The following is a 22,458-nucleotide window of genomic DNA, read 5'->3' as shown; positions in this document are numbered from 1 at the left end:
AAATATATGTTATTTTTGATAATTCACTATTTCAATAAATGTAACTTGTTAATGTAGTGTCACATTAAGCAGAGGGTGTGGTTTGTAAAAGGTTGAGGCTCTCAACAATCAAAATAAGGTACACCTTCAAAGATGTTGTTTCAATATGAAAAATCTTTGTGATGGATTGAAAATTTATTCTTATATCTACTAATGAAATTTTTAGCTTAAAAAATAGTATACATCAAACTTATCTATGAATATTTAAAAATCTTGAAAATTAATAGTCTAAATAATGCATTACAAGCTGTATTATTTTTAAGACTTCAAATTTTTTTTTTTTTTTTTAATATATCTCAAGGTCGAGATATCAGGTTTTCACCCTCGAAACAACTTTTCAACGTTGGACCAAATATAAAACTAGTATAAACCAAATATACCCTGGGCTGGGCATAAGATGTTTTCAACGTTCGACCAAATATAAAGGTGATCCTGCAGGATCACTATATCCTGATTAACGATGAAACTGGCTTTTTATTATAAGCATATCTTAAAGATGGCAGTTCCTCGAAGTCGGAAGTCATCAGCAAACTAATAAAGAAAATCCACCCAAGTTAAAAAAGTCAGAAAAAGAAGAAAAAAAAAGCAAACGGTTTAGAGAGAGAGAGAGAGAGAGAGAGAGAGAGTTTTAGAGAGAGAGAGAGTAAAGAAGCAAGGAGGAGCAGGGAGGAGCAGCGTGGGGTGGGTGGGTGGGTGGGTGGGTGTGATGGTGGAGGCGCGGCTGCCGAGTGGTGGAGGCGCAGCGGCTCGTGTGCTGTCGATGGTCTCAGCCTTGGCCACTCAAGCAACCAATGCAAAGCCATCGGCTTCGGGCGGCAGCAGTGGAGGAGGCGGCGCGTTGTGGTCATCGTCGTCGTATGGGGTAGCGGTCGCTGTCACGGCCATGGCGGGGGTAGCCCTGGCCGCAGTCCTGATTTACAGTCGCAGGTAATTTTGTTGTTAAATGAGAGCCCTCGGCAGATCCCCCACCACCACCACTACTAGTGCCACATCGTCATCATCCTCCTCCTCTCCTACTTCTTCTTGGATACACTTGCGATCGCTCCTTCTTGTTGCTGCCGCTACCTCTGGGTCCAAGGGGTGAGTCCCTTTGCCCCCAAAAGCTCTCACAATCTCTCCCTCTCTGTATTATTCTTTTTTCGGTTTTTCCTTCCTTCTTTTCCTGTTCACTAATCCACCATGTTCGGCGAATTTCTGTTCTTTTTTTTTGGGCTGGATTTTTTGGAGCGGATCTGTTTGATTTGGGGATTCAGTCTGGATTTGATTTCTTATGCCAAGCTTGCTTCTGTAATTTTCGGAATTTCAATATTTTCTTCGTTAAAAAATGCCATTTTCTGTATTTTTTTATTTTATTTTATTATTTTTTACTAAACCTACAAAGGCAATGTATAAAGAAACAAAATTTCCTTTTCCAATTTTGTAGGTTTTTAAAGGATTTAAGTGTTTTTATTAAACATGTATGGGTTTCCTTTTAAATTTATATGACTTTTTATTTTTACAGTAGTTTTTAGGTTTTCATATTTTTGAAATTTTTAATTTTTCCCCTATCTTTTGTCACTGTAAGGGATGGTGTCTAGTTCGGTTTGGGATTGACTTTATCTCTTTGGATTTTGTTTTTTTCTTTCGCATTTTCTGATCTTATAGGTCCGTCTCGTAATAAGATTCTTCCGTCTTTTGAGATTTTTATGGGGTTTCTAAGTTTTATCTCGTGGAATTTGTGGGTTGTTTTTAGGTTATTTTTCCTGCACTTGGCTCTGGAAGGGATGGTGGCTGGTTTGGTAGCTAGGGTTTTGGTGGGGAATTTGCTTATGAGTTCACTTCTCTCTATTTCTGATCTCTGCTTTACTCTTTCCTTTCCTTTTCTGCTTGGTTTCTTGTTTGCTAAATCTTGTTTTAAAATGCAAGAGAATATCATTTTCTGTTTGGAAGCAATCTCTTTCTTTGGTAAAGTTAATTTTTTGTGCTGAACAGAGAAAGTAATCTGGTACTTTTTATGGGAGAAATGATCTCTCTTTCTCTCTAAAATCAGCTAGAACAGTTAATGAGTGCATTAATTTTATCTATTAGAGCATTAAACTTAAATCTTGGCATAGTGTTACTGTCCTTATTTTTTGGAAATACTCACATTCTCTATGTGATGATCTGCACTGTTGGCAGGTAGGGAAGTTTTGCAAATCAGATCTATTCTAATGAGTTGTTTTGATTCTAATTTCTTTGAATGATTGCAAGCATGCTTCTTCTTCTGGAGAACCTGGACTATCCGTCATTATCTGATTTTGAATAATGCCTTAGAGATCCTCCTAAAAAGGAAAAAAAAAGAAAGCCATAGTGATGTATACTTACCCAAGATAACAATAGTGTGGAAGTTGTTGTATGAGTTGGTTTCAGACACTGTCCCCCTCTCTCTATTGACTTTCTAACTCGTAGAATTTCTCCTCTAAACTGTTGTCATCTATATGGTCCGGGAGCATTTGGAGATGGTTTCAAACTGTATTGCTTTCTATTGCATCACCTTTCAATATCACCATGGTTTTTTAGCTGATTATTTGATAATTTGTTGCTCTTAAAAGCTTGCCATGGTGGCTGCATTTTTTGATAATAATTTGTGGCATGTCGACTTGGAAAATTTGCTTGCATATGCATTAGGGGCTGTTCAGATTTCATTGCATTCACTGCATTCTAGAAACCCACATGCACTCTAATGATCTGGCCTACTCATTTAGATGCTGTGTGTCATATGCATAGCTGACCTTTTCCTTTGCTATATATAAACTGCGGATCTAGATGGATGCTCCTTTAGGCTTGAATGTTGAGGCATTTGAATTTAAATACCCCTTTTCTATAATTAAGACTTTCAAAAATCAGCCATGCGGTGGACTTTGGTATCAGATTTCTCTTCTTTGCCCCCATTTAGTTGTCTTTAATTGGGAGAGCCCACTATAGTCCTCTTACATCTCAACAACTTTTCTGTTTTTCGAGTGTAACTTTTCATTGAAGGATTCTACCTGGTCATGGACACAAAGGGTGGTAAACTGCTAGTCTTAGAACTGGTTTTTGCCAACATATCATACATGTCCTTGAGTCCATTAGTGTTCTTCTTAAGTGTGAGATGTTGGAGAAATTCCAGAAACAATTCCTGTATTATTACTCTCCTGCTCCCCCAGTTATTTCTTTCTTGATTTGTTCCAATTTCCAATTATTGGAAGACACAACACTAGTCCCCCTTCTTCCTTTCGTTTTGGTATAGTGGTATTTTATGCACAATGTCTTAAAGCTTTATTGATAGTTTGTATTTGTTACCCTTTTTGTTGTTTTTTTTTTTTTGCCATATTTTTTTGTTGCAGTATAACTGCAATTCTGAAAAGAATTATTGCTTTGGATAGAATCATAGAACTCAAAATTCTTTCTACATTTGTTAGCGAGTCAATACTTTCGCGAAAATTATATTGCCAAGAATATTCTATCGGAATTTACTATAATTGTCTGAGGACATGGATATTCTCTCGGTATTTGTTAGAATTTTTTGTTGTTGAGTATTAAGCATTGGATTGCAATGTGAAACCTGGGGTGGCATAGAAAGTGGTCTGAACCCCTAGGCCCCAGTCACCCTTTTTGTGCATGTGTGTCACAAGGACTTCCTTGGAGATCATCCTGGCACGACAGTTTTCTGAAGTCTGGTTAATTTAGAGTTCTGATTGAGTTTGGTAAGTTAGTCATGAAAAACGTGCTCCCTAGCAAATTTTGAAAGTTTATTTTTGAAAGGATATGGATTCTAGCACATTCTTGTTGACTTGATTATACCCCAAAGGCACGAAATCTTATCAGACATAAGTTTGAGAAAACGTAATCTGCATACCGAACACTCATTGTTGCGACCTCCATTGCATTCCTTATGACGCTTTTCTAAATCTTATATATAGACATACACTCTCTCTCTCTCTCTCTCTCTCGCTCTCCCTATTGCTCAATTGGTGCATTATTTGTTTCTGAACTATATGTCCATACGAGGATCTCAATGCATACCTCCCATATGTAAAATCACAAAGTGGGTCAGTTATGTGACTGATTGACACCTTGAGGCTGACTCACCCACAATGAGTGCCCGATAGAAATATCTTGACATAAACAACCCATAACCTCTTTCTCGTTGTGTCCCCAAATCTCTACTTCCTTTCATTCTTTCCTTTTACGGAGATATCAACCTCCTCAAGGACTTGTAATCATCTTCATTTGAGCCTTATCCTAACTATTTGGAGTCGGCTCACGAATCCTATTTCGCCATTCTGCTCTATCAAGGGTCATACACTCAGTTTAACCATTAGTCACCATACTCTTCTCAATACTTCCGTCCATGTCCTTTTGGGCATTCCCCTTGCCCACTTGAACCAATTTACCCGCCCCCCCCCCCCCTCCCTCCCCAACAAACACACCCCTTTATCACCTATTTGAGCCACCCTTAAGGTCCCCCATATGTAGTCACTCCATATTCTATCATTTCTTGTCGTGTCACTTATTCATCTCAACATCTTCATCTCAGCTACACTCATCCTATGAATATGTTTAAAATATCTCATTAACATCTTATATAGGTTTCTTTAGAAGTTTGGGCACCAAACAAACATGGCCCACCTCTTGGTAATGCTCTTTGGCTTGCAAAACGCACACTTTACTTGGGCTGCAAGTGGGCCCGGTCTAAGGGGCCAAGCCGGCCTGGCCTGATGGAGTTGAGGTCTTGTTCTTTTTGTTGGGCCCATTGGCTCGGGCCTTGATCTTAGGCCTGAAATGTTAACGGGCTGAGCTTGTGTATGAGGCCCGATGCCATGCATTATCTGTTAACTACCCGGCCTGGGTCTAACCCGGCCGAGCCCATTATTTGCAATAGTTTATTCAGCCAAACAGTTTTTGATAATCCACCAATATATTGGGTGTATTACTAGAATCATGATTGGCTATTTTGTTTTTCCATTTTTTCCCAAGTCAAAAAATTGCTTTAAAAGTACTCCATAGTAGCAATTGCATATACCATAATCCACCCATGTTTTGGGTGGATTGTCAAATCATTTTTTACTATTTTTCACTATATCAAAAGGTTATTAAAAGCTTGAAAGCCCTAGGGTTTTCATTCTCAATCAAACCAACGAAAACTAGATGCATTAACCATCAAAGCCGGCCATGTAGTGCTTAAATACCTTAAATATATTTATAGGCCCCTAAACATGGGTAAGACCTTGACACAACCTTGGTCCATCTAGGTTCCAAGTCAATTGGACCCGGACCCAGACCCAAACCCAAACCCGACTTGGGTCGGGTCTTCTGTATAAAATAATTCTAGATATATATAAAATGAATTTATAATTTATCAATAAATATTCTATATGTAATATGCTTTTTATATATCGCGGGTCAGGTCGGGTCATGTTTGGGTCGGCCGACCAGACCGGATTCATTGGGTCCAGATCATAGTTAGCAATCTGAGGAATATCAATATAACGGCTCACCATAAAATCAGAATTAAATTGGTTTTGGTTCAAAAAGTTGGATGCAAAAATTCAGGGCGAAAATACGGATCGGCAAAAATACTTTATGTAAACATTTTTGTGAAAATATCGCGTATTTTTTCCAATCTTTTAAAAATATCGCAGATTTAAACATCTTTAAAAAGCATTGTTTTTTTGAAAAAATCTTGTTTTGGCGGATGGTTGCTAACTATGGTCCATACTAGGAACTGGAACCTGGTTGACCTGACCTGTTTGCCACCCCCATATATTTATACTTATAGAGGACAGGATGGGCCCCAAGAAAATAGTTATGTCTGGGCTAGTCCTGGAGGCACCTTGCCTAGGGCCCTTTTGTTACTAGCGGGGCTAGCTCCACCTAGGCCTGGCTGGTAGCCCTAGACTCCGCCATAAACTATTTTTGCATTGAGAGCCTCATATGATACTCCAGTTCTGTTCCCAGTTTACACGCATTGTGCACCTTAGAATGGGAAGTTACAGGAACTTCAAGGGAATCATGGTAATTGGGCTCTAATCCTTTTAAAATGCCTTAACTAACCCTGCTTAACAGTGTTATCATTGTACTTCTTAGCTATCACCTCCTACCAACTATCCTTGAGCTGCACTGCACCTCATATGCCGCTTAATAGGAAGTGACGCCTTCAGTCGTTAAATATTTTCCACTAAACTAGGTGTAAATTGTGAGCCTTTCTTTCTAGTGGTAACAAGAGATAACTGTATAGCTTTTGAAGTGTCCGATCTACGGATGCTAACAATTGGAGAGAAAACGAGAGGGATTTGCAGTATTCTATAAGAGTTAGCAAGATTTTTTTGTGTTTTCATTCAAGACTGCATCAACATGCAGTGAAAACCTTCCCTGTATATCATCAACGAAGTTGACATCTCATATGTGGAAATGATGTATGCTTGTATAAAACTTTAGTATGTAAGAAGTGCCACCAATGACCTTTTTGGAGCTCATTTATGGTGCTTCATAGCTTGTATGGCTTGACAGCAATTACGTATGTGGCCATCGTTTGCATAGAAGTTGTGAAAAATAAATTATTATTCTTGAGTACTCTGTTTTGCAGGTGTGGAGTTATGATTTAAATTATATTGTTTTACAATGCATGTTGTGAACACCCTAGGGTTGTTCGGTAATCTGTTTGCGTATTTATCATGTTTGGGTTGCTGAATGTCATTTATGTGCAGTTATTTATATAGATTCTTGACTCTGTTTACTTAGCTTATGAGTTTTCTGTGTATTTTTAGGGGTAGTCTAAAGTCACCATGGTCGCGTAGAAGAAGAAAGCACGCTCTAGCACCACAACAGTGGAAGAACTTTTTCTCATCTGATGGAAAACTTCTTGATGGGGGGATAAAGTTTCTTAAGAAAGTCCGTAGTGGGGTGAGTTTTGTATTCCGGACAATGTTTTCTTTCATGAAATTTAAATCTTAAACAAGCCCTATATGTACCATCTACATAGCCAAATAAAAAAGGAAAATAAAAATAAAAAAGAAACTAGGCATATTGTTAAAATTATTTCTGGTGGGCATCATATTAAAACAGCCAATATGAAAGTTGAGTTTAGGTAAGGAATATAAATAGTCAAGTTAGATGTTCTAGTTTTAGCATTCAAAAAGAAAGGAAAAAAAAAGATGTTCTAGGATTCTTATTTACTTGTCATCGTCTCAGATTCTCATCATATTTTTCCCCAGAGCTGTAAAACTCAATTTGTTGTAATTTGAATGTCAATGTTAGATCAACTATTATTTATTATTTGAGATATATTGTATCTATACCTCGTTGATATGTTATGAAGCTTTGCTGTTCTATTTTTTTCCAAGCAGGGTGTTGATCCCAGCATAAGGGCAGAGGTTTGGCCTTTCCTCCTTGGCGTGTAAGTTTTCTCTCACTTTAAGAGCTGTAAATACTCCCATGCATTCCTCGTTCACTGGATGGATGTTTAGGAAATTTAATTTTTTACATGAGTGACCTTCGTTTTCATCAGGGTAAAAAAAGGAAAAAGGGAAAAAGGAAGATTTTCTGGTATTCATGGCATCCACTACATTTTTTAGGTTTTCATTATAATGTTGTCATGTTATTCCTTGATGCATTTGTAGTTTTTGTTGATTATGCTACATGCATAATCGTGTAGATGATAGCGTTGATTATGGGTGATTGTCTGGACTATTTCTGATATGAGGTCTTTTTGTCTTCAATGTAGCCAAAAGAAGGTTTTGTTGATTATGGGTGGTTATCTAAATTTTTATGGCTTGCAATTTGCTTTGGGTCTAGATTTGGCATTAGGCAGAAGTTACCATTTGCAGACCTCCTAGTTATGATTGTGTCAAGTACATTATGGGGATCTTGTTTAAAATTTTGTGATGCATGGATTTGATGACAAAAGACGATTTTGTGATGTGAGGATAATACATCGTCTGATCAGCCCTACTGTAACTTAATGTACATATTTCCCTTTGTGCAGCTATGACCTTAATAGCACAAGAGAAGAAAGATTCACCATCAAAAATCGGAAAAGGTACTTTCTTTGAAGCACCATGACAAGGTTCCCTCTTCTGAGTATTGTTATTTATTGAGCAGCACACAGCTGCCTTTTGTAGCTATATTTTCCCTTACAAGCATGTCCGAGTTATATATCATATAAGAAAATAAATTAATGAAAACTTCCACTTTTGCAACCAATATATATCTTTAACATCTTAGTCGTACTGCATGAGTGACCATAACACTTTAATGTCCATGCAGAAAGGAGTACAATGATCTGAGGAAACAGTGCCGTCGCCTTCTGAGAAACAACAGCGAATACTCCAAGAAATCATCAAGGGGAAGCATCAAAGAAGAAGGATGCAGCTCACATCAAGACCTTGACAACTCCCCATGCTCTGAAGACGTGGTTAGTGCAAGGCAATCTCTGTCAACAGAGGAAGCCAGCCTCGACAGTGGTGGGGACATCGACTCCAACCTCACCACTGAAAACCAAACACTTGACAAGTCCCCCTCTTTAGGCGAAGCTGATAGCCCCATGCTAGGAGAAAATGGGTCTTTGGATGACTCAGAAGAAGAAAAAGGAAAGGAGCAAGAAGTTGAAACAGAAGAAGATGAAGAAACAAGCCCGTTCTCAAGTATAGAGGGAGAAAATAGGCTTTCCAAGGTGGAATCAATCAAGGGGAAGAATGATGGGACAGAGGTGGCCGATGAAGATTTTGCCACATGGCAGCGTATCATTCGCCTGGATGCATTACGGGCCAATGCTGAGTGGGTCCCATATTCTCCATCGCAAGCTTTGGTCTCTGAGGCAAAGGCTCGGCGTGCAGCCGAAGCTGTTGGGCTCCGTGACTACAACCACCTTGAGCCATGCCGAATATACCATGCTACTCGTTTGGTGGCTATACTTGAAGCCTACGCCCTCTATGACCCAGAGACTGGCTATTGCCAAGGCATGAGTGATCTTCTCTCTCCAATTGTGGCCATAATTGAAGAGGATCATGAGGCCTTTTGGTGCTTTGTAGGCTTCATGAAAAGTGCTCGCCATAACTTTAGGCTTGACGAAGTGGGTATCCGAAGGCAACTCAACATAGTGTCGAGGATCATAAAGACCAAGGATTCACAACTTTATAGGCATTTGGAGAAGGTGAAGGCCGAGGATTGCTTCTTTGTCTATAGAATGGTGGTTGTGCTTTTCAGGAGGGAGTTGAATTTTGAGCAAACTGTGTGTTTATGGGAGGTGGTTTGGGCTGATCAGGCAGCGATTAGGGCAGGGGTTGGTGGCGGGAGGAGGGGGCGGGCAAGGAGACGGGGCCCGCCACCCACAAATGATTTGTTGCTTTATGCGATTGCAGCTGGCGTTTTGCAGAGGAGGAAGTTGATTATAGAGCGATACAATAGCATGGATGAGATACTGAGGGAGTGCAACAGCATGGCAGGGCAGCTTGATGTGTGGAAGCTGCTCGATGATGCGCATGACTTGGTTGCTTCCCTACATGATAAGATATAGTCTCTCTCTCTCTCTATCCATATGCGGGGGCTGCTGGATGATACCTATGACTTGGGTGCCTCCGCTCTGTCCCCCCTCCACACGCAAGAGCCACTGCCTCTCTGTTTTGTTTTGTTTTCATTTGGTTCAATGTTTATTATTATTTTTACTCCGAGGTATGGCTGGACCTGCGATAAAAGATCGCAGGGGTGGGTTTTAGGCTAACTTTTATATTACAATCTTTAGTGTATGCAAGACAAGGTTGGTGGTGGTGTTAATGGAACAAGGGGCAGGAGTTGGGGTTGGTTGCCATGGCATTTAATATTTGCAATGCCAAGAGGCTTTCATGTTTGGCATGATGAAAGTATGGTTTTTTGCTGGGCAGCCACTGGGCCTAAACTTGTGCATGTTTGTTTTGGTTGGAACCCAATTCTGTTCAAGTGGAGAGACTGAATAACCATTTGGTTGGATCACAGCCTGCTCTTTGCATGTAGTTGAATGATGCATTTTGAGTTTCTTGTTTATAACGCAATCTCTTCCTGTGATGCCTACTGAAGTTCTATGAACTCTATTTTCTCTGTATGGAGGTTTTCTGTAATATGGAAGCCATGTTGCTTCTTTATTACATGGAAGGTGCCAAGTTTATTTATTTATTTATTTTCTTTTTCGAAAAGTGGGTACCAAGTTTATTACTGCAGTGTATGGCAGTGTTTTCAAGTACTAGCGGATTATTTGAAACCATCTAAAGAGAAGTCAGAATTTTGAGTGAGGATGAGGAAAGTATGACCTTCTGGTAGGGCACACTATTTCTCATTGTAGTTGTGCACCTAATGCGATGACTTAGGTTCAGTAATTGTGAGAAAACAGGGTTCAAAACAGTATTCAATCTAAAATTGGTAAATTATATTTAGAAAAATGCAGTTGGTGTCTTGGTGATGTTAAGACGATGGTATCATGTGAAAAAGAGTATGCAATATGCAGTAACAAAACTTGAGTAAGCAAAATATTTTAGAGGGCATAAGAAAGACCTGCATGCGTAAAGTGAAGTACAGAGAAAAAAAGAAAGGCAGGCAAAGGGTATTAATAGCTGTACAGAACATATTAGATAGAGAGGATATCGGTACTCGCAGTGCATCTATTAAACGAGAGTTCAGCATTTTCCACGAGTTAAGCAATTGGTTTCAGAGCTGATCATCTTTGCTGTGCAACGTGGATCGATAAGAAAATTAGATTGAAGTTCAGCAGTGTTTGTGATGTTGAAAATGTAATTGCTAGTGTATTTCCTACTTGTATAATGGGGATGGAGAAAATCAAAGAAAGAAAAGTGAAGATCAACCAAGAGTACAATCCATGCTGTGATTTTCATGTTCACATTAGTAGTAACAATAAGTGCAACACTAAAAAGGAAATTAGGAGAGTATATGATGCAATAATTTAGGACACAAAAAAAGGCTATAACATCATCCTATACAAATTTTTTGCTATAATATCATCCTATACAATTTTTTTTTCTAGGTAATTATTTAATGGGGAAGATAGGCCCTTATCCATTTTTCAAATAGTTTAGGGGGATAGTTTTTTTGAGGTTTTTTTTTTATGTAATTTAGTGGGGAAAATATGCCCCTACCCATTTTTTCAAATAGTTTAAGGGGTTAGTTTTTTAAGATGTTAATGCAGTAGTGTCATTTGGGAAATGAAAACCACTTGGTGACTAGGGTGTGAGGGTGCTACCACCACGACCCCAATCCCTTTTCCAATTATACAAAAATTCGTGACCACCATGGGCATATTTATAGTAAGATAGATGAGGTCCTAGATTGATAAGCCTGAGGCAAAAGGCATCCTGTAAGAAGAGTAAGCACATGATTATACATGCAAGATATGGTCATATATTGCATAGTGATGAAAGACTAACAATATTTATAATTGAAGATAATCATGCCACTCATAGAAAAATAGAATAAAATATCAATAGGGATTCGACAAAGACCCAATTTGTGTGTGAGTTGATTAGTGCACTACAAGCAACGTCAAAATTCCATGCATAAGAAAGAAAATGTTCCATTAGCCTCTGTTAGGTGTACACCTAAGAGAAGCTATATAAATAGAAAAAAGACTAGCTGTTCTCTTTCTCGTTTCTTTTAATATTCAATCAATGATGCCTATGATCCTCCAAAATTTTCATTAGGAAAACATCAATAGCTGAAAATAGTATTCACTTTGAATCATAGAGACTCAATATTTGAGAAATCTTCTTTTGGGTAATTCAGTGGGGAAGACATGCCTATCTGTTTTTTTAAATAGTCTAGGAATTAGTTTTTTTAAGGTATTAATAGGGTGGTGTCAGTGGGAATGAAAACCACATTATGGTGACTAAAGTGTGGGGGTGCTACCACCATGACCCTAGCCCTTTCCCCGCCTTAACATTGCTCATCCCAGGAAAGTTAATAGTCATAACTTAGGAAAATGAGTACAAACAAAATAAATGACGACAATTTAGACAGTCTAAAAATAGTAAGTCTATGGGAGAAAAATGTGTATTAACATGAGGGAGGTAATTTTTCTTTGAGAGGCTAGAAATAATTCAAAAGAAAAATCAAATAAATAAAAAAGGGTAAAAAATAAAACATGTATAACAAACAAATACATGTGAAGATATTGATGCAAAAAAAAGATAATGAAAAAAAAGTGTAGAACACAATATAGAGATACTTGATTCATGCCATGATGCTTGCTATTGAAGATTTTTGAATTCAAATTCAAATATTGAATTTCAAATTTTATATTGTTGTATAGCTTTATCAAATCAAAAGTTTTTTAGCCTCCTTCCAATCTGAGTAATACTCAGTTGGCTCTTACTTCACACAACTAAAGAAAAAATGAGATGAATTAGCTTCTTTTATCTCTTTTACCCCATGTTCTTATGGGGTATTTAAAAATCTCAACAATTATATTTAGCAAGAGAAACTCCTTTAATTTTTAATGGGTCTCAATGAATCCTACAACGTGGTGCGTAGTAACATTTTACTCATGGAGCCACTAAAAATTGTTGCCAAAACCTACTCCCTTGTCTTTCAAGAAGAAAAACATCATGAGATCAATTTATATATCACTGCACTCGAAGCTACAACCTTTGTTATGGTTCAATCTCATGCATCTTAGAAAACCATTCCAAATCGTAAGACTGGACACGCCCCTTGCTGCATTGTGATTATTGTCACAAAGATGGTCACATGAAAGACCGATGTTTTAATCTCAAGGGCTATCCAAAACAATAAAACAAGCCCCATGCCTACAATGCTGAATCCAGTACAGTTCTCTCAACTAGCCAACTTACATCTACAACAACCCCTCAATTTACACCAAACCAACACTGCCAACTTTTACAAATGCTACAGGCATGTAGTTCAAGCCACTCGACCAATCTTGTAGGTAATCTTTGTTGGTCGACCTTTTCTTCATTCAATGATTTATAGATCATAGACAATGCTGCTACTTACCACATTGTTTGTTCTCCATATTGACCACATTGTCTGTCCTCCATTTTTTCTTTCATCCATAGAGCTTTCATCACTCACTAATCCTTTGAAACTTTTAAATGGTAATTGCTCGATCATTAATTTTTTAAGATCGGTTATTGAGGAGGACGATTGGAGTGGGTAGAGAGCACAATGGCCTTTATCTCTGTCATTCGTCTAAAGTTGTCTTTGCATCCCCAGTTCACAGTTCGACCCCCATGGACCTGTGGCATTGGCACCTAGGTCATCCTTCTCATGCTTGCTTACATTCTCTTATTTAAAAACATAATTGTTATTGTCATGTAGGCCCTAAAGCAAAACAATTGTGGCTTTCTTTTCTTAATAGTTTGACTTCTACTTCTACTCCCTTTCAACTTATTCATTGTGACATATGGAGTGGTTATGCAACCCCATCTCGTATAGGTGCACATTAGTTTTTTAACTTTAGTTGATGATTTTAGTTGTAACGCTTTGATTTTTCTAATGTGACACAAATATGAAATGAATTAATATTTAAAATCATTTTTTGCCTTGGTCAAAACTCAATTCCTTTGCTCAATTTAGTCCATTCGAACGAATAATGGTACTAAGTTTTTCTCCAAAGATATGCATAAATTTTTTCAAATAAATGGTGTGTTTCATCAACACTATTGTATCGCAACATTCCAACAAAATGATATTACTGAACGTAAACACCGTCACCTCCTTGAGGTTGCACGGGCATTAAGTTTTTAGGCTAACTTACCTTATTTTTTAGGGAGATTGCATTCTTACAGTAGCGTATCTTATCAATCGCTACCTACCCATATTTTAAATGGCAAAAGCCCATATGAGGCTCTTTTCAATTTTCCTCCAACATATAAGCACTTAAGGGTAATTGGCTGCTTTTAGTAGGCTACATCATCGATACAAATTTGATACGAGGTTATGCCGATGTATATTCATTGGTTACCCTCACGGTCAAAAAGCATATCACTTATATGACCTTGATAGTCACAAAGTTTTTACTAACAGAAATGTCGTTTTTCATGAGCATTGCTTTCCATTCTTCGAGTCTTCATCATCCCCAACCCCATCACATCCATTACCTGACATTCCTACCAACTTAACATTACCATACCTGACTGATTCATCCCACATTATTAAGCAGTCAACTTCATCTCCAACCTCTATCACTATTCCATCACCAACTTCATAGCCATCATCACCGATACCTCCAAATATCCCTCAACGTTCCAACTGATTGCGCCAACTCTAAAATATTTGCATGATTTCTATTGTTCCATCGTTGTACATTCGCAACTTGCTACAACTTCTCCTCAACCAGTTCAAGATGTTCGCTATCCATTAAGTGTTGTCATTTCCTCTGGCCAACTTTCAGCCTCTTGCAAAACTTTTGCTACTACCATTTCTACCACAGCTGAATCTATTTGTTCCAAACAAGCATCTACTTAGCATAATTAGAGAGAACAAGCCCCGTTAAAATACCATTGATTGCAAATGCAAGATAAAATACAAAGCAAATGGGTCCATTGAGTATTACAAGGCTTGCTTGGTCGTCAAATATAACCAGTAGGAGAGGCTCGATTATCACGAAACATTTTCTCCAGTAGCAAAGCTTACAACTGATTGTTGTATTCTTGCAACTGCTGCTATTAAAAATTAGTCTTTGCACCAATTGGATGTCCAAAATGTTTTTGTGTATAGTGATTTACACGAAGAGGTATTTATGAAGATACAAAATGATTTTTCACGTATGGGAGAGCATTGATTTTGCTGTTTGAAAAAGTCTTTTTGTGGAGTTAAGCAAGCTTCTAGACAATGGTTTGCCAAATTTTCATATGCATTACTAGCAACATGATAAGTTCAATCAAAGCCAAATTATTCTTTTTTCACTAACATTATTGGCAGTTCATGCACATAAGTCTTGGCCTATGTAGATGATATCGTAATCACTAGCAATGACATTAATGCCAATAATACTCTCAAGACCTTTCTCGGTGAGCGATTTTATATAAAGGATTTAGGTTATTTGGCATATTTTCTTGGCATTGAGGTTTCTAAGGACTTCTCATATAAAGGGAATACAAGAGATCATTCAGGACATGGGTCTTTTGGCTGCAAAATCAGTATCTTTCCCAATGGAACAAAAAATAAAATTGAATAACAAAGATGGACCGTTTTGGATGATTCCACACCTTATCGACGGTTAATTGGTAGACTTATATATCTCATAATTACAAGGCCAGTTGTCTATATTGCCCACATTCTCAGTCAATTATGAATAAATCTTAAAAACCATGCTTAGATGCTGCTATTCGACTTCTTCGTTACTTAAAGAAGACACTTGGCCAGGAAATTCAGCTCTCTGCTAATAATGGTCAACAACACTTTGCATACTGTGACTTTGATTGGGCGACTTTCCTAATAACTAGATGCTTGACTACTGGTTACTGTGCTATGTTAGGAGACAACCACATATCTAGAAAAACTAAAAAGTAACAGACAATTTCACAATAATCTGTAGAAGCAGAGTATCGTTCTATAATAGTTGCATCTTACAAACTTGGCTAAAATACATTTTTTATGATAGTGGCCCATGATGCTTTATTATGACAATAAATCAACCCTATATATTGCTGCCAATCCAGTCTTCTATGAGAGAACAAAACATATTGAACTTGATTATCATCTAGTTTGAGAGAAAATTCAACAAGGTCTAATTCATATTGCTCATGTCCCAATTGGTCTTCAATGAGTCGATATATTCACAAAAGCGTTTGGGAAAGATAAATTCTAGTTTCTCATGGGCAAATTGGGCATTCTCAATGTTTACGCTCCAATTTGAGGGGAAGTGTTGGGAGTTAGTAGAATTTTTGAATTGAAATTCGAATATTGAGTTTCAAATTTTATATTGCTATACACTTTCTAATCTAGTTGGATATGCACATACATTTTCCTTTTTGTTAGATGGTTTTCTACAATCAAGGGACTGCAACCTCTTGTACCTTCTACAAATACCTTACGATTGGGTAATACTATTATGGAAAAATAGTTCCAGCAGAAAGTGCTCCAAATTTTTCACAAAGTCATGTTTGTGGAGTGAGTACCTCAATTTTGCTTTCTTTGTTATAGACTGGGAAACATGAATTTGTTAGGTATATTCACAAACACATGGGCAGTTCCAAAAAATGATGTTTACATATATCCTAAAGCTCTTTGTTGATGCCAAAAGGGAATATTCACATATACATGCATTAACACAAAAGTTAGTTTTCTATGGGCAAGTGGTTCTTTCCTGGCTAGAATTTGGTTTAGAGTTCTCTTGTTGTTCTATGGGCTGATTGGTTACTTGTTGTTCATTATCTTCAAATAATAGTGGTATTGCCAACCTATGAGGTTTCAGATTTTCTTGGGTAGTTGGGAATGGAGAGTCTAATGATGCAATGTATTTTTGATGCTTAAATCTTGAGATAGGAGATTGGATAATCTCTTTCTCTTTGCTTAGAAAATAATTGTAGCTAAAGAAATATATGAGCGAATAATAAAGTATGAAATGTAATAATAGATGTACCTTAATTTCAATCTTATGGAGTTCATTAGCAATAATTCCTATCAATTGTTCCACATGTCTATTGAACATTTTAGCTCTCAGAAATGAATTCTATTGATCTCGAATGGTGACTTCCATGATAAACCTATGTATAAATGCTGTATATGTAATGAGAAATGTAGTATGAATTAATTATTTTATGTATTTGAGTTCATATTAGTCATTACATTTTACTGAGGCTTTCATTAAAGAATCTGCAAGAAATACAGTTGAATGTTGTTGTTATGGAAGTAGGGATAGTCTTTGAGCACTTTTTATAATCCTCATATCTTGAATTATTTGCTTCTTTGATTCAGGTTATTATTCCATTCACTTCAACAACCTGCATCCAGTCTTTGGAATGCAGTAACATGTAGCAAAGAATGCCTTGTTAGTGCGAATAGTTAAAAAGTGGGAAAAAAAATACTTGTTGAGAAAATATATTAGGTACCTCTCGTATCCTCTATAGTGATATGTTGGATGGTTTTGAAATATAAGTGCTCTGCTGGTGTGCTATCCGAGGTTGGGTTTATTGAAGGAGATGTATTGAGAAAAACTTCATATTTTCGATATTCGTTGTTATATGAACATTGTACATGTAAAAATGAGTTTATTATTGTTTTATGTATGATATAAAATAAGTTAGTTAGTGTTCATACCTAGTAGCAAATGACTGGAAATTTGAATTGAAAGATTTTGAAAATATTCTTATTATTTGGGTTACCCTGGCTTGAGGAGCTGGAATGATAGAAGTAAAAAGTTGCGTTATCATGCATTGTACTAATTAAAGATTTTAGTTATTTTATATTTACCACTATTATATTGTTGGTTTTTCATATATGCAAATATGACTATCTTTTTTAGTAGACTTTGATCAACACATGCTTTCTGCTAGTTCTGCCCAAAAGGTCACTTGCAAGGTCTCTGCTCTATTAGCAAAAGAATAAGGTTGTTTTAAGGAATAAAATAATTGGTATAACATGAAAGAAGCACATAATATAGTGATGAAATATGAAACTATTTACTTCATTAATTAACAAAAATTAATTTAGGGTAGAAATAAACGTACGTCTCTCTATAACTCTCTCTACAAATAACACAGATACCCTCTCTCTCTTTCTCTCTCTCTACAATACTCAACACCTAAAAGCCATCTAATAAACTCATGCTAATGGCTTTTATGCCTACCTCCTGTATATAGCAATAATGGGATAAACTATAATAGTAAACCTTATTCTAGACTTTCAAGATTAACATCAAACCAAACCCTTCCTTTTATCACTTTAAGAAACTCTCATTGCTAATTCGCTTGATAGACCATTGGCTAAAACTAATCCCATGAGATCTCAAAGCTTTATCCTAAACTAATCCTATATGTTAGGGACTGTTAATTACTAGGGATTCAACATGATCTCTAATATTCTCCCTCAATGTTGACTCCCTACTCATGACACCAAATTGCCCACTAACATAGGTACAATTGTTGTTCCTCACGCTTGTCTATGGCATCTTCCATGATCATGTTACCTTTGACATCACCTATAATACCATCAATGACAAACTAAAGCTCCATCGACATGTAAGCATAAGAGTAGTGCAACTCTAGTGGATCCTTGAGAATGACTTTGTCAAAGGGCAATGTTTCTTATGTGCTTTCCCATATTGTTAGCCTGCGCCAATCTGGTGTATTGGTCCTACGTATTTTATCGATATATGCAATCCTTGAAGACAAACAATACACCTCCATTCGATACCTGTGCATGATCAGATCTCTCTCAATCTTCACATTCTTGAACACTTTTGACATCATCCGGTCCAAACAATACATAGTGTCATGCATAACAATAATTTGTGAATTGAAACCAAATTCTTTGCCATACCTGGAACATGATACACATCTTCTAGGATAGTTTCTCCCATCGCTTAGTTGAATAACTTGTATGTTATCCATATATGCAATAGGATGCACGGAATTAACCACCGTCACTGTTTCACAACTGCCCTCAAACTTTCGTAGCTACATGAAGTTCTTGTTGTTACCTCTCATGTGCTGCGAACAACACTAGTCTATTAGCCAATCAGACGAGTAATCTATGACCTCCTTTACGCTAGACTTGACTACACGTTTCTCCAACTCGGTGAGAACTATGAAAATCTCCCCCTCAATGGAACTCTGATCGAGGCTTTATCCACGACCTGTGCAAATCCCATTTGTATATCCCAGTCCTGTCATCGTCATCCAAGTGTCGTACATCATCTATCAGTACATTCCTATTCCCTGTCTTCCTGGCCACCTTGCACTGTTTTACTAAGTGCCTAGCTTTCCACAATGATAATAGGTCTTTTTCAGTTGCTTATCACGTGAACTACTGTCATTCTCCTCCTTGTGTAAGTCTAACTTGGGGGGCTGATTTTTGTTTTTCCTCCCCCATCGCCCATAAGACGCTGCTAATGCTTCCTCACTCTCTTTCACAAAGATCCCCATCATCTGCCTCGCTAGATCCTCTTGGTTCAGTACTCGACTAATGTGGGTGTTGCAGGCCAACCTTGAAATGCAGTAAAAAACCATAATTGACCTCCTTGGCTTTCTTCGATCCATGATTCCTCATCAAGTTAGAAGATCTCATTAAATAGGCTCTTCACTTTCATAAAATATTGGGAAACCAAAAAGAATCATATGTCAATGAATCGAGTACATTCTCCAACTACTACAACCAAGCTTTGTTTGCTAGAGAGAGCAAAGAAGATTAGACATCCTATACTTGCTTTTGTATTTTGCATCTCTGATGGGGTCCATGAACTCCTTCTGAATAGGAATTCTTAATACATAAAATACCTTGCTCGCGCAGATCTTATATGTTTGCAAGGCTTCTCTATGCATCACTTCTGTTGTCAGTGTTATAGTGTTGCTACTATTGACCATCTCCCAAAGATCTTTCCCTTACAAATATGGCTCCATGCAGGATCGCCAATCAATGTCGTTGTGGGTTGTGAGCTTCTTGATCCCAGCCAAAAAGCTCCCATTTCCGCCATGATAACTGTATTTCATTTGGTTCCAATGCTTTAATTTTTCAAGCCAAGCACCCAAAATTGTAAACCTCACTCTGACACCACTTGTTAAGTTGTGCAATGGAAAATTCACGCTCATAACAAGCACTCCATGCACAATAAAAAACACACAAACAAAATCATGTACACATGCACACAAAAAAATCTAAAAATATACTATTTACTTCATTAATTAACATAAACAAATTCAGCGTATAAATAAAACTATGCCTCTCTACAAATCACATGGATACCCTCTCTCTCTACAACACTCAGATATAGAGACCCTCTAATAAAGTAATACCAATGACTTCTATTCCTACCTTCTATATATAGTCATAATGGGATAAACCGTAATAGTAAACTTCTTCCTAGACTTCCAAGAATAACGTCAAACCAAGCCCTTCCTTTGTCACTTCAAGAAAGTTTCATTCCTAATCAGTTTCCCGTGAGACCTCAAAGCTTTATCTTAAATTAATCCTAAAAATTAGTGGACTTATAATTATTAAGGATTCAACGATGATCTCTAACGTAACTGATAGTAAGAAACTCTACCTAATATTGGGATGCTAATATTCTAAGAGGTTTGGATTTTCTTAAATTGGATATGTGTTTTTAATAAAAAATATAAATTCAGAGAGAGAGAGAGAAGACCACAATAACTATGTATATCCGCAACAACAATTCTTGAATTCAAATTAGCTACACAACCAATTTATTATTTCATAATAAAAGATAGATGATTAGGAAAACTGAATATACAATCAAAATCTACACTGATGGTGATTGTTTCAACTAAATTTTGTAAGGTGAAAGTGTATCTCATTGGATAAAGTACAAATATATGAAGAGAGCTCGTTGTGTAAAAATTAAGATAATTGAAATAAGAAATGTATTGTTTCACAATAAGCAAAAGAGAAAAAGTAGAATACATAATGGTAATCTACAATGCATTTCTAGTTATGTTCATAAATTCAAAGAGTAACAACATTAACATAATAACAGAGAACGATGTGCATGAAATGAAATATTTAGAGGTATTTAATCTAAATAAAAAGAATATGTGGATGTTTTACATTGTTGTTTCTATCTAAGGTTCAATCTACCATTTCCTATTGTTGGAGTTTGTTTGGGTGAAATGGGGCAGAAAATGATACAATTTAAAAAATTGGATGCTCGAACTCTTCTTGTTTTCTGGTATCCAAGAGCGCTATCTCAAGATGATATTTGTCCCCCTTCTATATAGTATTTGATGTGTATAAGAAAAGCAGTTCGTCATCGGGATATTGGAAAATAGAGAGGTCTTTTTCAATATTCATAAGCTCTATACAGCCAAGTTTAGAACCCACACAATAAACACGAGTCTTGATAGTTTAGAGAGAGAAAAGGACAAAGAGAGAGAGAGAGAGAGAGAGAGAGAGAGAGAGTTAGTCCACTGGTTTTTCTCATTGGAATTGCAGAAAATGATATGTTGTTGAGAGGCTCAAAAGTTGTTCTAAGTATCCCTCTAGTATGGGATAGAGGTCCCATTATATAGAGCTATAAGGTAGTTGCTCATTTACTATAGTGGTGTTTATGCTTTTGGTGAACCCATTGTCGAGATAGAGAAATAGAGAGAGAGCCCATGCATGCCCATATCTCATGCTTGAGTGGGAATAAGGCATTTGTAGCTCGAAACTCCCATTTTTGTTTTTTTGAATATTCAAAATATGTAACATCAAAAAAAAAAATTATCATAACACGTACAAAATATCAACTATTTAATGTTATTTTAAGAAAGCATATAGTTGGGTGCAATTTGTAGGCGGTCTTGACCTTATACAACCAAGGTAAGGCGCCCTTCTAAATCTTGCTAAACGATTTAGTTACGTTGCCATAAATCTTTGTAACGGCCTAAAAAGTCTATTTTCACCATTAGTTAAAGAATTTAAAGCTCCAAAAATAATATAGACCAAGAATCGTTATAGAAACTTTAGGATTTTGAAAATGAAAAATATAGATATGATGTTATAAGATATATTATTTTTGATAAAACTTTAAATCTTTTTTTTCATAGGCACACATCTCGAGGTCGAGATGATCAACTATAAGCGATGTCAGAACAACCTTTTTTGGGTGAATTTTTTATGTACACCTTACTTCTACAGTATAAAGTTGATACCTTATAAAATTTTTTCCTACCCACTTAATAACGATTGAGGTTTGTCTAAGGTGTCCATCCTAAACAATCAAACCAAGGTGTACCTTTAAACTTTGCTGAATATGCAGTTCTGGTGCCAAAAACTTTAAGATGACCTGAAAATTTATTTCCAACCTTCATTATAAACTTAAAATTCAAAAAATGGTGCATATTATATAAACACTTGAAAATTTTGAAAATTGACGGTCTAGATAATGCGTTACAAAATTCACTATTTTTAGGACTTAAAATCCGATTATCATTTCTATACATCTCGAGGTCGACAGGAATTGCTTGAGGGTTCTCCAATGTCAGAACAACCTTTTTTTTATGTGTATCATACTTCTATAACATAAAAGTTATCACCTTATATAAACTTTGTGTTGTGATTGTTGGCTTAGTTCTCAAAAATTCATAATACATTCAATATATCAAGTTATCAGCCATTTTAACCAGAGCTTTGAACCGAACTGGGATTGTCCTATTTAAGCTAGGAATGGTGGGTCGGCATCCTACATTTGCGTATGGGGACACATTCTTACAAAAGCGTAACAAAAATTATCCATCCCAAAGATGGATGTCAATGGTG

At 36.8% G+C, this 22,458-nt stretch overlaps 1 protein-coding gene across 2 annotated transcripts; it reads left to right on the top strand.

The window, feature by feature from the left end:
- Positions 1-772: 772 nt before the first annotated feature.
- Positions 773-10,059, top strand: LOC18438901 (rab GTPase-activating protein 22). 2 transcript variants are annotated; one of them, XM_006849077.4, is made up of 5 exons: positions 773-966; positions 6,807-6,942; positions 7,386-7,435; positions 8,024-8,077; positions 8,305-10,059. In XM_006849077.4, exons 1-5 carry the CDS (start codon positions 800-802, stop codon positions 9,551-9,553), a joined length of 1,656 nt encoding a protein of 551 aa, XP_006849140.2. In that variant the 5' UTR covers positions 773-799; the 3' UTR covers positions 9,554-10,059. The 2 variants fall into 2 exon arrangements, with proteins under 2 accessions (XP_006849140.2, XP_011625158.1); XM_011626856.3 differs by having other exon boundaries at positions 773-1,119.
- Positions 10,060-22,458: the final 12,399 nt, after the last annotated feature.

This window comes from Amborella trichopoda, chromosome 9 (assembly GCF_054954075.1).
Source record: "Amborella trichopoda isolate Santa Cruz 75 chromosome 9, AtrichopodaSantaCruz75HAP2 v2.0, whole genome shotgun sequence".
Lineage (NCBI taxonomy): Eukaryota > Viridiplantae > Streptophyta > Magnoliopsida > Amborellales > Amborellaceae > Amborella > Amborella trichopoda.
This window is presented reverse-complemented; position numbering and strand designations above follow the sequence as displayed.